Below are 21,449 nucleotides of genomic sequence, written 5' to 3'. Positions count from 1 at the left end.
TCCTCTGCGACTATACCGAATTTGATATGGACCGTATACAAAATCGGATGCGAAGGTGGCTACACAGGGTGTGTTTGAGTCACATTTTGGAATATTTGACAATCGAGTGTCCCGGCCATCGGTAGGTGGGAACGGAGTCGGTGGTGGAAAGTAGTACATTTTTCAACTACTGTACTTTTGGGTACAATGTCATGGTACTTTTGCTTTACTTGAGCAGGTTGGATACTTCTACTCTACCTCGGGCAAATGTTGTAGGCTGTACTTATACTCTACTACAGTTATTTGACAGCTTTGGGTTACATTACAGACTGGATTATGAATGCAAAATATACTGTACATTAACTAGATGAACCCTATTCTGGTAAATGGCCAAATGGCCGGAAAATAGCTTGTATATCGGCTATTTTGGTGAATAAATGTCCAGGCGGTAACGCCCCATTAGCTTCCGCGGTCGGTAGTCTTCTTAGGTTCCACATAAAACATATAAGGTTCTTTATTTGTCTCCCGAGGAAGAAATTCGTCTTAGACAAAGGGCCCGCATGCAAGCGTATAGCTTCGTATATGTATCGTAGGTTACGCTTCCCAGCAGCACAAAGTAATTGTAATCAAGACCCACCAAGGACTACTTTTGTTGTTTATTGTAAGTAGCTATCAATCTTTATTTGTGTAGACTCATGGGTCCATTAAAAAAAAACGACCATAAAAAAACACTACGTACAGAAACACCCCTATACTATAAAAACATCAGCTATTACAGGAGACAATCGCACCAGTGTTTCCATATAAAGTATCATTTCATGCCAGTACTTGGTTTTTACTCTTACTCTTACACTTTTTTTAACAGTATTCCTACATTGTGTCAAAACAACATCGGCTTACTGCTTCCACCACATGCTTCCATGCCTTGTCGGACACAAAAGCAGTTCGTTCACAACTTTTATTAAAACTTCAGATCAATCCGGTCCGATCATGGATCGATCATCTGGTTCGATCGTGGTTTCAATCGATCCCACATGCCCTAGCATAGTTGACCCGTTCAGATGAATTAAACTTTCCGTATAAACGCATGAACACATTCAAGAGAATATTAATATGTATTAAGACATTAAATATCTATCATTCCTATTTTATATTATACTAAAAAGAGAGAGAATATATATGTTCATCCCAAATAACTTTACCATGTAGGGGTTATGGCCACAAGCCACAGTCCAAAGAGGGAACAATCTTTATAGTTATATAGACTCGTTGCATTCCCAATGCAACCACCTCACCCAAAAAGTAGTAAGACTTGACAGCTCCTTTCACCGATCCACATGCTAATTACACACTTAACTCATGCATAAATCACTCGCTCTATCATACACTGTGCCAACAACGACATTAATCGGCAGTATAAAGTAATTAGTAGTATTTAATATTTCTCGACAAGACATTAAATATGTGGTTCATGCCATTTTGTGACTCGTAAAAACCTTTGATTATTTTGCAACAGTCGTCACTTGATTTCTCGACATGGCCCCTATAGCTATTATATTTCAGCCATGCCCGAGGGAGTGAAGCGGTGGCGTTCGCGCAATAAGGACTGTCTAAAAGAGGACGAGACGCGAAGACCGTATAAGGGCGCCGCCATGTTGCTCACATGGTGCTCCATGGAAGGAAAGAAACGTGGCTTTTATGCAGCCAACACTTCCTCGTTCAGCTTCCTTGGGTCTCAACTGCTAGCATGTTTCTTTCCTTTCCATGGAGCGCCATGTTGCTCCTTATACGGTCTTCGCGTCTCGTCCTCTTTAGAAGAGTCCTTGGCGTCGCGTTGAGCCTACAGAGGCCGCGAGGAGCGGGTCAGGAGGTGACGGCTCTCCTCGCTGGTCGGGAAGAGCGTGTCTCTCAGCCGTCCCATGCGTCCTCCGCCACCAACGTGGATGGCGGCGTCCTCCACCAATGACCTGCGCACGGGCCGGTAGACTTTGTAGCGCCTGGTGGAAAGAAAGAGAGAGAGGGGGGTGTCAGGCATGGTTATAATGGTCAACGAAAACTAGAATTAAAGAAACATTTTAGTTAACTGAAACTAATAAAAACTAAACTTGGACGATAACTAAACTGAAACTGTATTGTGTGTCCTCAAAACTAACTGAAATTATAGACAAAATACCCTTGGTTTTAGTTTTTATCAATATTTATATGCCTTTCGGATATTTATAATATAATCCTTTCAAATTCATTAGATTAATTTCCTCATTTCTCCAACAAGTTTTACGGCATTTCTCAGCACCGTACGGCTGCATGTAGCCACGCTAATCCTAACCCACAAATAAACCAAAGTACGAAAAAGAAAAAAAACTAAACTAAAACTAAGCATTTTCACCAAAATAAAAACTAGCAAACCCGCTCTAAAAACGAGCTAAAACTAACTGAATTAGAAAAAAAAATGTCAAAACTAACTAAAACTAAACTATAATGAAAAAAAACAAAACCATTATAACCTTGAAGGCCGGGTGTGAGTGGAGAGAGTTGTTGTGCAATGCAAAATGAATAACATGGCGGGGAAAGGAGAAGAAATCAGACATGGGATATGGAAGATGAAAGTGAGGAATTTGCCTGGGATACCCTGAACTGAACATTTCTCCAAGAAATGCACCTTGTCTGTGGGCATGTAGCCTACTGCCAGTATGTGTGCCTGCCTCTCCCTTTTACTGTCGATGCGTTGTTCTTAAGGATACCCCTCAGGGTTCCTTGAGGGGGGGGTATTAATGGACCCTTACTAGACCTTCTGTGACTCTGAGAGTATACAAATCGCCCCTCTGGTTATGGGTCGTGCGTGTGCGTGCGCGTGCGTGAAGACTATACTCACTTGTAGACCAGGAAGGCAATGAAGGCAAAGACGGCTGCCAGGATGACGGTGGAGGTGAGAACCACCTCAGGAGTATGAACAGAAGACTTGGAACCTGCTCGGAGAGATGGGAGAAACGTTATGGAAAGTATCAATCCTGTTCTCTATCTAAAGGTTATTGGCTGTTCACAACTTGTATATTGACAGTTTCAATTTGTATCGCAACTCATTTGTATCACAACTTGTATTGACAGTTTCAAAAACTCTGTAGTCATGCGGTATGAATGAACAGAAGTATCTAGATGTCACCTGCACGTTGCATGTAAATATATACTTTCGTATATCGCAATCCGATCTTTTGCACATTGATAATTCGGCTGGATTGAGGGTGGGGGGGGGGGGGGGGGGGTAATGCCTTTAGGGCACAAACATAACACGTTTATATAAAATATAGTTTTTAGATAAAGTATGCAAATTAGGTACATCTACGTACTAGTAATCTATGCACTCTTTATAATGAACATCATGCATAGATTGAGGCCACTGTGTGCCACCCAAGTCGCGGCCTCTCCTATACTGGCCAGAAATTGCGAGTTCATCCCAACGGCTTCAGCGAGACCAGCCTACGGCAGCAACAATTCAGCATTAGGAATTTTAACTGCGGACCCCCGAGTTCTACGGGAACCTAACCAGCTGGGACCACCAGCAACGCCAGGTGGAGAAGGGTCTGTTCGATCCAACTCTGAGTCCCAGTGTTGCATCGACGCTGGACAGCGCCGGGACCGAGTGACCTTCATTTTGGACCTTTTGGATAAACGAGTACTGCTCACATTGGCCAGTCTCACTGCTCTCCATGGATTGCTCTAACTATCGCTTTTTTTGTCTGAGGGTCATATAATGTTTGGGTCTTTTTCCACGGCTAGCAGGATCATTTGAAGAGGTCTAACTTATAACCATACATCTGGAAAATGTCTGAAGCGAGATAATGGATTATCCCACACCGGAGGACAATGGCTGGCCGGCAGACAGACAATTGTCTTGTCCCAGTGTGGTTCTCCTGTTCACAGTTTCCACGAAGCCTGTGCAGAAAGTGTGGAGAGGAGGGAGCTGATGAATCGAGGTCGGAAAGTGAAAGAAGGAAACGGCTTCTACCTCCAAAAAAGAGGCAGACAAAGGAAGATGCTGTATTCTCTAATGAAAATCAGACGCAGTCGGAAACTTGGACTAAGATTTTTGTCAGTTGATTTGTCTATAAAATGACATTATCCTATTGAATTACCTTATTTTTTACCTAACTAAATTCAGGCACTAGTGCATTTTATCATAATGATGCATGTAGTCTGGGAGCCTATACTGGCTGTGTTTGGCATTGATACAACGTTCGAGTGAAAATCAACCTATAACTCCCAGTATAGGTTACTTAATACTTATCAAGCCGACCGTATCGGTCTACTGCCCATGCTGGGAGCCTACTGAAGACGACAAGCCTCCTCATACCCTCACCTAAACATAACCGCAAGCGCGTATCGGCGCGGTCCCAACCTTAATCGTCGTTTTTGTTTTATCAATGCCAATCGCAGCCAGACTATATGCAATGGGTCGATAAGATCGGCTTGATAAGTAAGTAACCTACTGGGAATTATCGGTTGATACCATTCGAAGCGGGTGCGCTTTCTTTCCATGGACTACAATTCCCATAATGCTTTGGTGCACTGCTCCTCCTTGTGGATAGGGGGAGGGCTGTCTTACTGAGACAACATGTGGTCCGGGAAGGAAGTGAGACCAGTTGACGGCAACAAGGCCCGCCAAAATACATTTTAGTCGACTAAATCAACTGTAGATTTAGTCGACTAAAATCGCATGATCTTTAGTCGACTAACGCTAAAACATTACAGGTGACTAAAACTAAAATTAAAACCATTCAAGAGACTATGGGCGCCATCTTGCACCACCCCTTACCCCTAAACTTATTTGCCATTTTTTACTAAAAATGAAAATGAATTTTCGGGGGAAGACCTCGCGCGTGCGCACTCGGCCCCCCCAGCCTGGTATACGCTAGTCAAAATATGGCCCTTGGAGGAAAATTAATTGGGGGAACCCTGCTGTATACTGTATGAGTGCAGAGCGCGTGCACACGTGGGACGGTATGTATACCAGGCGTGTCGTCCTGCGTCTTGCTGATGGTGACGGTGGTGGTGGCCAGCGCCATGCTCCCGGGGTCCACCAGGGTGATGTTGACGCAGTACGTGCCCGGCTCCCGGAAGGTCCTCTGCAGGCGCACCTCGCAGCTGGGCGCCGGCGCCACGTCGTTGCACACCACGCTGCGCACGGTGCGGCAGGTGGCGTCCGACACGATGGTGCACACGGAGGTGGGGTTCCTGGGAGGGGGCGGAGGGGACAGAGAATCCACCTTTATTGAACCCAATAAGGCCTGTCGACTATCTTAAGTCCTATAAGTCTATGCCTCCCTACTTGGCACTCAACGGTTGGATCGGGGGCAAGTCCCTGACTGTGACATACTATAGCGTCACGTCCAGGGAATGCACTTGTTGTATATACACAAAGCTGCCTCGTGCTATACAGACACAGGAGCCACATGGCCTGATGATGCTTATTTATATTGGGAAATATAGCTCATCTTACAAGCCGTTTTTTGCAGATCTGCTCTTTTCGCAAAATTTTGAAAAAAATCCTTTGGATTATTTATAGAACGTTTGCTGTAATCAGATGGGGGTGTGTGTGTGGCCCAAATGCAATCAATCTGGAGGTCCCTTGACATGTTCTAGTGCCCCTATATGGCTTAACCTTACTGAGTAAAAGCATTACTAGCACACTAGACTGGTACATACTGTTTACTGATCCAAGCGCAGCCTCGCTGCTCACCTGCCCAGGCATTTGACCACGAAGCTGACGTCGGTGTTGGTGACTTTGGCAGCAGAAACGTCCAATATCCTGTTTGTTGCCGTTTGTTGGCTGAAGAATGCGCTGTGCTTGGGCTCTGTGGAGGGCAACAGTTATACACAGCATGCAACGTTGTCTTTTTTAATAACGTTTAATTATACTATACACGAGATCTTGTTAAATATTTCATGCCTTTCATCATGCCATTGGAAAGGCAAATCTACAAGTTGTACCTGTATATATCGTCACTGTTGGGGCAGAAACCTCGTATCTCCATATTACATTAAAGGGATTGTGACATAAAATAATATTTTTGTAATTAAAAAATAATAATAATCTGAGCTCAATTGCACCCCAAAAATTGCCGCTTTTTACATTTTTGGTCTAGTGTAGTGCCGAAAAGATTTCGACTCGTCAGACATTTTCAATAGCACCGAAGAGTCGACTTTAGGGCGGTACCCCCCTCCCCCGAACCTCAAATGACGTCACATTGTAGGCTCTACAGAGCCTATTTTTATTCGGCTCTAAAATAGGAGTATGAATCGGCCCTTATAGTCTGTGTGGGTTTTATAAACATTACCCAAAAAAGAAAGGTATAACAAGCTCCTGCATGTGACTAAATAATGGAACTTTATTTTTCCCCCTGAAAACAACATCGTTTCCTCCATTCTGAAACCCTCCACCTCCCCCCCCCCCCCGCCCATGCCGCCACAACAACAACAAACCTTACCAACAATGGTGATGTTGCCCGAAAAGTAACCATAGAGGTAGTGGAAACACTCCATTTCGCCATTCTCGGCCGTCGCCACCAGGCTCCGGCGGCTTCGGACTCCGCGCAGCTGGGCGGCGGAGGGGGGCGCAGTGGGGCGGGGCCCCGGGGTCACGTCGGCCACCGTGTCGGGGAGGGGCTCGGTGGTGGGGAAGCCCGTCGTGGTGGGAGCGGTGGAGGGGCCGGGCTTGGTGGTGGTGGGGGCTGGGAGGGAGGAAGGAAGGTGTCACGATATCTGTCTGTTGTATACTTTTATTATTGTAGTCTTGTCCTATAGTGTTTCCTGTTTTCCCTAGTTACTGTTTCCTGTGTTGTCTCACCTCCCTGTGATTACTAGTTTTCTCCACCTGTGTCCCGTTAGTCTCCCAGCCTATCCCAGTGTTGATTGTTATAGTTCTGTTCACCTGTGTATTGTCATCCCTGTGTCTACTTAAACCCTCAGTTCCTTGTGTTCCCTGCTTGAATATATATATATATATATATATATATAACCTTTATTACAGGCTCGTGGCCCACAAGGTAAGACAGTACATCACAATACAGTACAATATATAGTTTATGTTATGGTGTGTCCAGCCCATGTATGTCCTGTGTTGGTGTTGGTAAATAAATCGTCATTTAAACTTCATCTGCCTGCCTTCCTTTGTGGTTCTGCATTTCGGTCCAACACCTGTCTCATACCGTGACAGGAAGGAAGGAAGGAAGGAAGGAAGGAAGGACTCACAGGTTTATGGCGTCAGAAGCCGGGGTGAACATGGTGTGTTCCTTTTATATACATTTAGACCTTTTCGTCGATTCTAAATCCTGACAGTTGTCTTCTGACGAAACCCATGTTTTCTATGTGAGCGGTTCTCAAACATTTTCATGTCATGGACCCCTAAAAAATATATGTAATTGGCCAACGACCCCCCCCCCCGTCTGAAAATATGTTGTTCCAGGGACCCCCCTCCCCCATTTAGTTAAAAATGTTCACTGTGAAAGAAAGTATTTTTTTAAAGATTTGCGCCACATTTGAACGCTTTTTCAAAAATGGCAGATCTACAAGCTCGTAGCTTGTAGATCTGCTATTTGTTTTTATTCGATAACCATGAGGTCTCTCTCGCTCTCTCTCTCTCTCTCTCTCTCTCGCTCTCTCGCTCTCTCTCTCTCTCTGATTGAATTGAATTCCAAACCTGAAAATGACTTTTACTCAAGAGCTGCGGAGATGGGGAGACGGCTGTTACTGAACAAACACTCTATCAATGATTTCTATTTAACACTTGAACACCACACACACACACACACACACACGCACGCACGCACACACGCGCACACACACACACACACACACACACACACACACACACACACACACAGTAATCTCCCTCACCCCGAGTGGTTTCCATTTGAGCAGTGATGGCGTGGGTGCCAGGCGGAGGTGTGGGGGCAGCTGGAGAGAAAGAGATTGACAATAAAACACTTGAAATTAAGACGATACAATACAGTATAGTGGACAGTTATGAGGTGCATTTAGTCGTACTTTAATCCTGTACAGTATACACTAGGAAATGTGTAAGTTGTACTTTTGAATATGAATAGGCTACTTAAGAATTTAATCAAGCATGTGCGCATTGAGATTCTTCAGTATTTCTTTAAGCAAGTATAAGCACAGATTTGACAGAGCAACTTCCACTTGTTGAGTAATATTTGAACGGCAGTATTTCTATACTTTGACTACTGGGGTTATTAATTGTCCACCACTGTACACGCATGTTGTGTCCATATAAGAGACCATTTCCAAACTTTGCCCGCACGCAAGTGGTTTAATTTCCCTTAACGCTAAATCTAATCCTATAACCCTAACCTCAGTCTTAACCAGACACTTATTCCCCCTAACCTCATATCAGTTTTAACCAGCCATGTATATCAGTTTTAACCAGAAAACGTAGTCTGTGGTTGTAGTAAAATCAGACCCATCTGAACTGAGTGGTTCAGCAGGGGTTCCAAACCTTTCTGTTGTCACGGACCGGCACACAGTTCATAAAATGTTTGCGTAACGGCACGGGGAGGCATTGTTAAATAGGCCTTAAATATAGGCTACCCGCTGTTAAATTATTATTATATCACAACATAATGTTATACCATTGACCTAAATGGCGTTATATCAACAATGATAGTATGATTAAAAAAAAAAAAGCTTAGGCTTATGTCTTATTTATTTTGTATACCTGACTTTTTACTTGTAACGAAGTAGTTCTATACATGAAGTATTGATACTTTTAAAGTATTTATTCCTATAGCCTCGTGTAGCGATACTAATATCAACAGCGCTCCGGTTTCCGGTCTCTCTATCCTTTATATAGCTCTATGACAACAACAGACACAACAACATAAGCCCCCATTGCGGCAGCAACCGTATATATATACTGTATATACCTGTGGGAGGCTGGGGCGGCACGGGCCGCGGCGTGGGGGGGGCGGCGGGGGGCGGGCACTGGACGCGGAAGGCCGCCTCCACGGTCAGCTTGACGTTGACCGTGCCCAGCGTGCTGTAGGCGTGCGTGGCCACGCGGCTGTGCGTCACCAGCTGATTGCCGTCCCGGAAGTCCCAGATGTAGTTGACGCAGGCGGCCGTCTTCAGGTAGTCGCTGGGGTCGTGCACCTGCATGCAATTATTAATTAATTTTAGTTTTTTTTCTAGTCATATAGTCTTTTGAATAGTTTTCGTTCGGTTTTAAACAGTCACATTTTAGCCACCATGGAATGTTTTAGTGTTTAGTTTAGGTTTAGGCGACCAAATGTCAGATTTTAGTCGACTAAATGTGCAGCTGATTTAGTCACCTAAAATATATTTTGCCGTTGTAATGGCCGACTTTACACTTGCTGAAAATTGCAGATCTACAAGCTCACAACGCAGCTTTTTTTCTGTGTAAAATGACTTATAGGCTATACCAGATCTCTTGTCCACTAGTGCCTTCCTAACATTCCAGTGTAGTTTTTATATTCGTATTCGTATGTATTCAGTCTTAGTTTTAGTCATCATGGCTTACTTTTCATTTTAGTTTCCATTTAGGGAAGTTGTATTTATACAAGGTATAGTTTCGGGAGAAGAGGCCTCCTTCCGCTCGACCTTAACCACTCCCCCCTCCTTATCAATCACTCCCCTCCTTATCAAACGCACCTGCCTCTCGTTATCACCTGGCCAATCCTGCCACAATCACCACAGTATAAATACACCCGTGCGCCGACATCTATACCTGTTCTCACTGCCTATACGTGATCCCTCCGTCCACCCTTTCTACCTCCACATCTCCATAATAATCACACTTCTCTCCTTCTCTTTCAGGAACCCATGGCAAGGTTCCCGGAGCAGAGATAGACGCCCCCGCTCTTCCGAGCCCGCGTACACGGCGTCCTCTCCCGAGACTACACACCCCCATTTTTCGTTGTGGTATTAGTGGACGAAATCCACCACTGACCTGCACGTTTGAAGACCACCTCCTCGCTCAACCACTGACCTGCACGTTGAAGACCACCTCCTCAACCACTGACCTGCACGTTGAAGACCACCTCCTCGCCCAACCACTGACCTGCACGTTGAAGACCACCTCCTCGCTCAACCACTGACCTGCACGTTGAAGACCACCTCCTCAACCACTGACCTGCACGTTGAAGACCACCTCCTCGCCCAACCACTGACCTGCACGTTGAAGACCACCTCCTCGCCCAACCACTGACCTGCACGTTGAAGACCACCTCCTCGCTCAACCACTGACCTGCACGTTGAAGACCACCTCCTCGCTCAACCACTGACCTGCACGTTGAAGACCACCTCCTCGCCGCGCAGGTACACGCTCTCCGTGAGGTTCACCGCCGCCTTCTGGGAGACGTTGACGTTGAACGGGATCTTGTCTTGAGTCGGAAAGATGGAGTATTTAGTAGAGTCATTTATTTACTTACACTGTCCGTATTTGTTTGTATAGTGCATTGACTATATACCAGTGGTGTCAAGTAACACCAAGTAAGTTCATGGCGTTTATATATACTTTACGTGAGTATTTCCAATTCCCAATGCGTTTACTTCTACTCCACTATACATTTCAGAGGCAAATGTTGTATACTTTTACTCCACTACAATTATAGTTGAAGACTTTAGTTTAGCAACAATAACCATGATATATTTTTTTTGTTCCGTTATTATTAAAATCTTATAGTGTTTCGCCAATTCTTTGGGGGCCCATTTGCAGTATATCCACCAGTGGATCGCCCCCCCCCCCCCGGCCCACAGGTTGAGAATCATCACTGCTCTGCCTGGGGCTCTGTGTCACTCCATCCATCATTTGGAATATCGGTGTGTCATGTGCAGCCAGGAGATTTACTGTACATAAGACCTATTCTAAAGGCCTATTCATACTGTGTTGGGGGGGGTGAGCGCTGAGTCGCTTTACCATCGCGGCGTGACGTCATGTTGTAGCTTTCGTAGGGTCACCATTATCAACCAAAAACTGGAGTATGACTGTAGTGACTAACAGTGTAATCATATATGTGTGCTTTCTCCACCTGTGACAAAGAAGACGGCGCTGTCGGTGGAGAGGGGCGTGTACTTTCGGCGCTCCTTCTTCCTGTAGACCATGACCTCCATGACCTCTGACCCCAGGGGCATGACGCTGGTGTTGAGGGTGATGCTGGAGGACGAGCCGTCGCACGTCTCGTAGTACTGACCTGCAGGGAGGAGGAGACGGGGTTAAGAGTCAAGCATGGAGTTATAGAGAATATACTAGAGAGCGGACCGAGAGGCGACAGCCCCTGCATGTTGCACGGTAAGACTATACGGTCATTATTATTAGTGTGGTTGCCCTAACAGGGCAACCAGACTCTTGTTTTACAACTCTGAATACTTTGGCATGCTACTCCTCCCACAGTTTTTGTCGCACACACTCGAGCCATATGTCAAAACGACGGGCTACATCGGGAATCGTGTGCTTGTACTTTGCTAAGACATTTGATGGATAGTTTAATTGATATGAATTAATTAGAATTTCCACATAGACATGAATGGGAAAATGGGAAAATGCAAAAACTCACTTTCAAGTATTTTTTCCTCTGAGACCGTAAGGGCTATACTTACAAGACTTGGAGAAGAGATTCATAATAATTACTAAAATTAATTACCTTAGAAGTATACCGGTCGGCCTCATGGTGGCGCTATAACAGCCAACTTTACGTTTTTGGGTATAACTATTTTTACCCTGGATTCCTTGGGTCATGACGCATCTCCCGTATAGGCCACGCCCTTTTCCGCCATGATGGATTTTCCGCCATTTAGAATTTTGTCCAAAACACACTTTTTGCTTTTCCCACTACAGATTTTGTCCAAATGTCACAGAAATCGGCACACGTGATCTCTGGACCCATCCGATTAAAAAACAGACTTCAGAATTTCGATAGTGCGTGTCGTTCGGCCGTAACCGTCGTCCGAAGTTAGTAGGAGGGGCCTATATCACGAAAAACGCCATAAATCACGCACGGAATGTCCAATCCATCCGAAATTTGAATCGCATGCCCGGGGTGGTTCGTTCGACCGAGTTCCAAAAGCAATTCCATTTTCATCCACAGGGGGCGCCGCAAACGCGATAAATGTAACCGTCTGTCGGGAAAACATGAATTTCGGGGGTCAAATCCCCTCCGAATTACTTACACGCGAACTGAGGCGTGACTCGAAACTGTAACAGGCTGGCAATATCAGCGGGAGAGGTATATATGTAAGCCGCTGCGGCAACCACACTCTGCAATTTTTTTAAATTGCGACCTTTCTAGTTATTATTGCCATCACCTGGGTGGGTCAGGCGTGTGTGTGTGTGTAACTTTCCCGACGCCAAGCCGTGTATATGTTCAACCACACAGCCATGCAAAATAATAAGTAAATAACATTGACGGCTATGATGTGGCGAAAATCGCTTTTTTTTGGGTGGGTATTTAGCGAAGGGCTAATTATATGGCGTTTATAATATATGGTGTGGCAACTCATAACATAAAACAGAAAAAACGGGAAAAAAAAAAACATCCAGCTCAAGGAGGTTTAGGTTAGGAGGTTTTTGTCGAAGCGCTTTTTAATACTTTTCATTGGTTCAATATACAATTTTTAACCAACACACAGATAAAGGGTGTTCAATAGCACTGATTTATGAAAAAACGGGTGGAGTTAGCTGGTTTGGCAGATAGTTTGAGGATCCAATGGTGTTAGGAGTGTTTTTGCAGAAGCACTTTTTAATTATTTCCATTGGTTCAATATGTTCATCCTATGTCCAGCTTTGAGGGTTTGTGTAAACACAAACATTGAATGCCGTCGACAATGAATGGCCGCGTTTGTGTAAACACAAACAAACGCAAACGAACAAACACAGACAAAAGTGAGGACGCAAATTGAATGAGGTGTTCAATAGCATTGATTTTTGAAGAAAACAAATAGACGGCTAAAACGGGTGGAGTTTGACAGATAGTTTGAGCTGGATCCAATGGAGTTTTTTTTTGCTGAAGCACTTGGTTCAATATTCTTTTAACCCATTTTGGGGTGGGAACCCCTTTTGGTGTTAGCATTATGTTACGCTTTAGCGCGCTACGAGCTTGTAGCTCTGCTATTTTTGAAAAAATCGAAGAACGACTGACATATAGAAACATGGCCTTTTCGAGAAAACTGTCAGGATGCAGAAGACATTTTTAGAAACTGACCTCGGGTCAGAATGTTCATGTCATGTGTTCTCTCTTTACCCATGGTGTGCCACACGTAGACGTAACCCTTGCGCCGCCAGTCGTTGCTCTGGGGGAAGGGCTTCCCGTCGGGGAACACGTTGCACCTCTTCAGGTCTTTGCACGGTCCGAAGCCGTAGTCGTCGAGCCAGGTCGGGTCCGCGGCGGTCTCGTTGAACACGTAGCCAGAGTGGACCTGTCCGTTGGCTGCATGGGGTCAGAACGAAATGTTTAAAGCAACAAAGATGGGTTACCAGTACCACGAAATGACAAACAAGATAAAAAGATGAACAGAATGCATGTCAAACCTTTTTTTTTTGAGTGGTGCAACCACTCCAAGGAACAGCAATGTCTGTGTCCGCCTAACTATGTGACGTTAACCCACCCATGCGCCTATGTGACTGTGAGCACGAGTATGACTATTAGTACCAGTAGGGGCGCTGTTGTGCCAGAAACAGAGAGAGAGAGATAGTGCTGCACTGCTGCCTGCTAATGAGAGAGAGAGGGAGGGGGGGTTGCACCACTCAGTTCACACGGGTGTGATTTATTTTCTTTTAGGGGACAGGAGTGGTTGGTAAGTCATTCTGGGGGCCTTAACTACTGTAGCATGTCTGAAGTGAAATCAGACACAAGTAGCATATATGTGCTTAAATTCACATTTTATTTCAGATGTCAAACATGTCTGAGATGATAGAATGGTGATAAAACGGTCAAAATGACCTCTCAGACATGCTAGTGTTAACAATATTGTCTGATGCAGACAGACAGACAGACAGACAGACATAAGGCCTGCTAATACAGAACAAGCCCCACTGCTTCAGTGTACCTTCTTGAAAGGTGGGGATTTTCGTATATAGTTTGTCTACACTGTATAATCAAGATCAAAAGATATATAAGCTCAAAGGTGCACTCTGGAATGTTGCGGCGTATACTTCGACGTCGAGCGCTTTGCAGAGTAAATCCCAACACAAACACACACATTACAAATTACAAATCCATTTTGACACTCTTAAGGCCCTTTCGGATCAGACGGGGCAGCGAGTGAAGCAGGTGCTAAACCACAATCCAGGTCGAGTCACACCCGCGGCGGGCGCACGCGTGCGGGCGCGCGCGTGCGTGCGCGCGCAACTGATTTTTCACGAGACCGCGCCCGTGAAAATACCCTTGCTTAATTATCTGCGCGTCCAAAGTAAACGAATAAAGGTGTGGTGCATGCGTGACGCGTGGTGTAAATGGGAAATGGTGCATCTATATATAGCGCCTTTATACCCAAAGCACTTCACAATGTGCAGTGTACATTCATTCACCAACACATACATTCACACACTGATGGCAGAGGAGACCATCCAAAGGCACCCAATAACCTGCCAGGGGGTTGTTGTTGGGGTTAGAACCGGCAAACCTTCCAACCTCCCGAGCCACTCGTGTGTGTGTGTGATGTGGTGGTGGGGCATTGTGAGGTGTTTGCGTGGCATTGCGTGGTGTGGTATGCCATTTTATGTGGTGTTTTGCGAGGAGCTGCATTTCATCATGTGTTTCAACCCTTTTCACATCAAGGCCCAGTATTTATTCGCCATTTGAGCCGCACGGGCCACCATCTGATGCATGACATGTTTAGCCTCTCAGACCCAAGACTTTGAATATTTGTTGTATCGTTGGATAAGATTTTGTCCACAACTGTATTGACGTTGGTATACCATAGGAGAGATAAAAGGCAAAAGTTGATCAAAATAAGAATTATTCTACATTCTCTAATTAGTGTAGACTTAGTGTAGAGTTTCATTTTACGCCCGGATTTAGTTCATAAAGTTAACATAACTGTAACTATAACTAATAAAAAGGGTTATTTTTCAGGATTCCAATAAAAAAATGGCCACATTTTTTTTCAGGATTTCACTTCAGATACCGGTATAGCAAAAAAATAGCTGATCTACAAGCTCAAAACGCGTCGCGGTGCAACGCGTTTTGAGTTTGTAGATCGGCTGTTTTTGCTGCAACAGTAATATGCAACGTGGGCCCTCTGGGGTTAGTGTGTAAATATAGTGGCCCTCTCCATGGTCAAAGTTGCGCCACCCCTGACCTGAGGCCAGTTTAGTGTGTAAATATAGTGGCCCTTCTTCTCCATGGTCAAAGTTGCCCCACCCCTGACCTGAGGCCAGTTTAGTGTGTAAATATAGTGGCCCTTCTCCATGGTCAAAGTTGCCCACCCCTGACCTGAGGCCAGTTTAGTGTGTAAATATAGTGGCCCTTCTCCATGGTCAAAGTTGCGCCACCCCTGACCTGAGGCCAGTTTAGTGTGTAAATATAGTGGCCCTTCTTCTCCATGGTCAAAGTTGCCCCACCCCTGACCTGAGGCCAGTTTAGTGTGTAAATATAGTGGCCCTTCTCCATGGTCAAAGTTGCCCACCCCTGACCTGAGGCCAGTTTAGTGTGTAAATATAGTGGCCCTTCTCCATGGTCAAAGTTGCCCCACCCCTGATCTGAGGCCAGTTTAGTGTGTAAATATAGTGGCCCTTCTTCTCCATGGTCAAAGTTGCCCACCCCTGACCTGAGGCCAGTTTAGTGTGTAAATATAGTGGCCCTTCTTCTCCATGGTCAAAGTTGCCCCACCCCTGACCTGAGGCCAGTTTAGTGTGTAAATATAGTGGCCCTTCTCCATGGTCAAAGTTGCCCCACCCCTGACCTGAGGCCAGTTTAGTGTGTAAATATAGTGGCCCTTCTTCTCCATGGTCAAAGTTGCCCCACCCCTGACCTGAGGCCAGTTTAGTGTGTAAATATAGTGGCCCTCTCCACGGCCAAAGTTGCCCCACCCCTGACCTGAGGCCAGTTTAGTGTATAAATATAGTGGCCCTTCTTCTCCATGGTCAAAGTTGCCCCACCCCTGACCTGAGGCCAGTTTAGTGTGTAAATATAGTGGCCCTTCTCCATGGTCAAAGTTGCCCCACCCCTGACCTGAGGCCAGTTTAGTGTATAAATATAGTGGCCCTTCTTCTCCATGGTCAAAGTTGCCCCACCCCTGACCTGAGGCCAGTCTAGTGTGTAAATATAGTGGCCCTTCTCCATGGCCAAAGTCGCCCGTCCCTGACCTGAGGCCTCCAGCTCCGTACCGTCTTTACAGTGCTGGTCCCAGACCAGGTCCCCGTTGGAGTCCTCCTTCGTGCACGGAGGATACTCGATCTTGGCGGTGAAGGAGATACTCGAGCCGTTGATCGCCGGGCTGTCACTCGTGAGACGAATGGTAGGTTTACCTGAGAGAGAAAAGCATAATTATACAGGGTACAACATCAACATTTAATTTGATTTAATTTGTATTTTTGTAGTGGTGCGTGCAACCACTCCAAGGAACAGCAATGTCCGTGTTCACCTATGTGTCCGCCTATGTGTTAATGAGCATGAGTATAATGAGTACCAGTAGGGGCGCTGTTTGCCAGAAACAGAGAGAGGGATAGTGCTGCACTGTTACCTGCTAATGAGAGAGAGAGAGAGAGAGAGAGAGGAAATTGCACTACTCAGTTCACACGGGTGTGATTTTTATAATATATAATGACATCATTATACGAGTTACAATTGAAATGTATGTATTCTTTCTACATTGAGTTTTGCCTTCTTTTCTCCTAAACCCTTCATTTACTTGCTTTGCACCGCTGATTGTATTGGCAATAAGCCATATAAATGAATAGCTAAATGAATTAAAATCCTATAAGCCCAAACCACACCAAAGGGTCGAGACGGGACGAGACGGTTTTAGCGGTGGTCCCAGCGGGACTGTTGCACGTCGACCACAAGTGATTCAACTGGCTCAATTCAATGGCCCTTGTTGTCACGGACACGGTCTATAGTGTTCCTTGTTCTCGGTTTGGGTTTGACTTTACACTTGTGTGCTTTTATTTTGCAGTCTGTTAGTGTTTCCTGTGTCGCTCATGTTACCTGTGTTGTCTCACTAGTTCCCTGATTACCCTATAGTGTTTCCACCTTGTCTTGTCAGTCTTTTTAGCCAATCATTGTGTTGATTATCTGTTGAGTTCACCTGTGTCTTTGTGTATTTATACTCCTAGTGAATTCCCAGGGCATTTCTAGTTCATGTTTGCAGTTTGCCTCGTGTTCCGGCTGTTCTTGGATTTTCGGTAATAAACCTTCTGCAATTCCACTACTTTGCCTCTCTGCCTCTGTCCTGCACTTGGGTCCGAAAACGTCCTGCCTCGTATTATTGTGACAGCCCGAACCACACCAATGGGTCGCCTGCATATACGTCTATACTCGCAAGCGTTTGGTTTGCAAGGAGTTGCATGGCGACCCATTGGTGTGGTTTGGGCTTAAGTGAACAAGGAAGAGAGACTAATTTCGTGATGTACAGTAGAAATGACTATGAGCCATACTACCTTTATGGTGCGTCAGTTCCTTTGGCTTTGGCTTCGGCTTCGGGAAGAATGGAAACGGCGGGTAAAGGCCGTCGTCCCAGGGATTGCTGTCGGGGAACCAGCCTGGGAACGGCGGGATGAATGGGATGGGCGGGATGGGAAAGGGAAACTTCCCCTTCCCCAGCTTGTCTGGGTGCTTCTTGTCGGGTTTTTTAGGGTCCCACTTGTCGGGGTGTTCTGGGTCCCACCCTGGGATCGGAGGGAGCGGTGGGATGGGATACGGTGACTTTTCCAGCTTGTCTGGCTTCTTGTCGGCTTTTTTAGGGGTCCACTTGTCGGGGTGTTCGGGGTCCCACCCTGGGATCGGTGGGAGCGGTGGGATGGGATACGGTGACTTCTCGAGCTTGTCAGGGTCGGGTTTTTTAGGGGTCCACTTGTCGGGGTGTTCAGGGTCCCACCCTGGGATCGGAGGGAGCGGTGGGATGGGATATGGTGACTTTTCCAGCTTGTCTGGCTTCTTGTCGGGTTTTTTAGGGGTCCACTTGTCGGGATGTTCTGGGTCCCACCCTGGGATCGGAGGGAGAGGTGGAATGGGATACGGTGACTTCTCGAGCTTGTCAGGCTTCTTGTCGGGTTTTTTAGGGGACCACTTGTCTGGGTGTTCGGGGTCCCACCCTGGGATCGGAGGGAGCGGTGGAATGGGATATGGTGACTTCTCGAGCTTGTCAGGGTCGGGTTTTTTAGGGGTCCACTTGTCTGGGTGTTCAGGGTCCCACCCTGGGATTGGAGGGAGCGGTGGAATCGGATATGGTGATTTATCGAGCTTGTCAGGCTTCTTTTTGTCGGGTTTTTTAGGGTCCCACTTGTCGGGGTGTTCAGGGTCCCACCCCGGGATCGGAGGGAGCGGCGGGATGGGATATGGCGACTTCCCGACCGGTGTCGGGATCTTGTTAGGGTCCCATCCTGGAAACGGTGGGAGCGGTGGGATGGGATATGGCGACTTCCCGGGCAATGGGTGCTTGTGAGGGAACATGTCCCTGTATGCTGCAGCGGGAGGAAAATGAATAGAGGTATATTGGGTTAGAAGGTTATAGAACACCAGAATTGGATTAGACTTGGCAAGTGATTCTCAAAGGAATCCCACAAGGAAGCAGCACACCCTTCCAGAGCTATACAGTGTATATAGTCCCCATGCAGCAACATGAAGAAGGAAAAAGAAGAAAAGAATATAATGAATTTCATTTGGAAGTACACAGTTTTAGAGAATATATATATTAATACGCAGGATTCATTTTGAGATTAAAGTCCACAAAGAAAGGACACAATGGCACACTTTATATATGTTTAGAAGCGTCTAACAAAACCTCACCAAAATAACAATTGCTTCATTCTCGCTATCGAAAATGAATTGATATAAGTTATCGTTTTAAAAGCTATTTTTAAAGCTTATTTTCGACGTTAAACCAACATATCCGTCATCCAGACCCAGCTGCAGTGCACGCGCGCCCTAATCAAGCTCATGGGACTCTGACTGGCAGACAGGCGCACGGTCACTGCCTGCATAAACTATTATAAGGCCAATATTAGGAGGAAAAGTGAGATAAAGAAAAATAGTGCAACGTAATTATATGAGCCCTAGCTATAGCTGTGTCTTGCCATATCCAAACATATTATGACCCAAATTAAATATAATAAAATTTGAATCCTTAATTTTATTTTATAATTTAAACAATGAGATGTTACACAGCATATATATATATAGGCCTGCCGCGCCTATAATGGTATAGAAACACATTTCTTCATTCAGGCTTAAACTGAAAGCTATATAGGCCTAAGTGTAAAATAGGCCTATACCGATATGATAATCAACAATTTTGAACCATATAAGAAGGACTTACTTTTCTGCGTCTTCTGCCCATCAGCCTGATAAACGAAACATGTGCATGCCAGCACAAGAATATATTGTAAACATCCCATGTCAGTCGTTAAGGATATATATTCTTTTTAAAGTCGATGAGAAAACATTGACAATGCTGGATTTCTTTTCTTTTTAAAGATTCAAAAGAAGTTTCTCTTCGCATCACCAACGTCGGTCGACCCACCAGACGAACTTGTACAATGACATCCCGCGGTGGACCAAGAACTCCTCACATCCATAATCGAATCGCGTGGCCGCGCGGCGCGCATGAGCATGTGATGTTTCTAACGAGATGCAACTCATCCCTCATTAGCTTCTATACTAAAGGTAGCCTACACACACACACACACACACACACACACACACACACACACACACACACACACACACACACACACACACAGAGAGCGTGATTCACTGTCCGTTCCATGGCGCAGGCCTATATCTTTTTACTTAATAGCGCTTTTTGTCTCAAACGCATTGAATAAAGAAATGTCTGAGTTTGGGTTTAATGAGTCCCTATTTTTAAGATGGAAATCAAGTGACTTATAGCCTAATTGCGACGTCCTAATAGGATACAGGCTATAGGTCTAAAAATCCATATCTATGCAAGCTATAATTATGTTGTATTTTAAATCAAACAATGAAATAAATCAACCAACGTATACAAGAGCTCAATGCCAAGGGCAGGGACTTGAACTCTTGAAGCAATATTTCTCAGCATTTTTGTATTGCAGAAACTTTCCAATAATTTTGTCAACTAATTTCTCTTTTCAATAAACATATCCGTGTAATTGAATTTATAAAGGGAATTGGCTATTGGCTAGCCTGTCATTCACTCAGAAATATACCTATACTCGAATTGAAACCTTGATTTTAATTGATATAGGCCTACAGAATAAGTTTCGTTCTGGATAAAGTTATTTAGCCGAAACAATTATAGCCTGACTTGCAATACATCTTTAGCCTCGCGGTTTGACATTTTATGGTTTTATATGTGCCATCAAATCTAATTGAGAATTATGAACCATGCAGAACAATCCTGCTAATTACTTATTGCCTTAGTGTTTTAGCCAACAATCCGTCCTGGAATTAAGGGACATTACAAAATGGGCAGCTGTTGAAACAGCTATAGGACATGCTGACTTTTGTACAACTTAACACGTGATATGATATGAGGCCGGCTACTGTACATGAGTTTGGACATTTGCAGCACAGGCTGCACAGCTGTGTAGCCTAATTTGAAATATCAACAATGACAATGACCATGCAGATTTCGATCTTGTTCTTCAAAACGACATATCTCTTTGGACGTCAAGTGAACTGTTGTTTTAAGTATTCCATGTGGAAATCATTTCTGGTAACATAACCGTGAAGTCCATTCAATCACCTCACAACATCTTCTCAAAAATAGGGGGGGGGGGGGGTAAATTAAATGTAGACATATCCATTTATTGCTTAGTAATTCCATGACTGATAACAATTGATTGAGACCGAGGAACACAATTAAAACACAACACAACACATTTGTAAACTATAAGCACATTACTAACCCTTAATATTATAGGAGAATATATATATCTATAAACACCTTTAAATGCTTCAAATATCTGCATGCTCCTTAAAAACGCTTTTATTTAATTTTTTATTTAACTCTTTTCCAAATCAAGGCTACTTGAGATAGCCTATAGGCTAAGTGATTTCGTTAAATAGTGCTGCATGTATTATTTACTCATAATTTCTTTATTGTTTATACAGTATATGGCATCATGTATATGCATAGATAGACTGGTTTATTTGTGAGAGTTTACGTGCATAGAGCTACACAGCGTTTCCTTATTATGAAAGAATCTCATGATGTGTGTGATTTGATAAAGCCAATTAACCTAACGAGCAACGCAAGTCAAGGCATGCAACTGACTGACTGACTGACTGACTGACTGACTG

The 21,449-nt window shown here is 44.8% G+C and overlaps 1 protein-coding gene across 1 annotated transcript; it reads right to left on the bottom strand.

Moving 5' to 3' along the window:
- Positions 1–677: 677 nt before the first annotated feature.
- gpnmb (glycoprotein (transmembrane) nmb) lies at positions 678–18,617 on the bottom strand (the record flags this gene model as incomplete). Its single annotated transcript, XM_080787062.1, has 12 exons — positions 678–1,976; positions 2,852–2,945; positions 4,985–5,208; positions 5,714–5,828; positions 6,462–6,704; positions 7,870–7,929; positions 8,916–9,141; positions 10,294–10,391; positions 11,040–11,201; positions 13,248–13,433; positions 16,334–16,474; positions 17,606–18,617. The coding sequence occupies 12 exons, from the start codon at positions 18,615–18,617 to the stop codon at positions 1,820–1,822; spliced, it is 2,718 nt and encodes a 905-aa protein (XP_080643188.1). The 3' UTR covers positions 678–1,819.
- Between the last annotated feature and the right edge of the window lie 2,832 nt (positions 18,618–21,449).

This window comes from Protomyctophum bolini (genome assembly GCF_963924005.1).
Source record: "Protomyctophum bolini genome assembly, chromosome: 17".
In the NCBI taxonomy this organism is placed as follows: domain Eukaryota; kingdom Metazoa; phylum Chordata; class Actinopteri; order Myctophiformes; family Myctophidae; genus Protomyctophum; species Protomyctophum bolini.
Note: the sequence above shows the minus strand (reverse complement) of the source record. Positions and strands in the feature narration are given on the sequence as shown.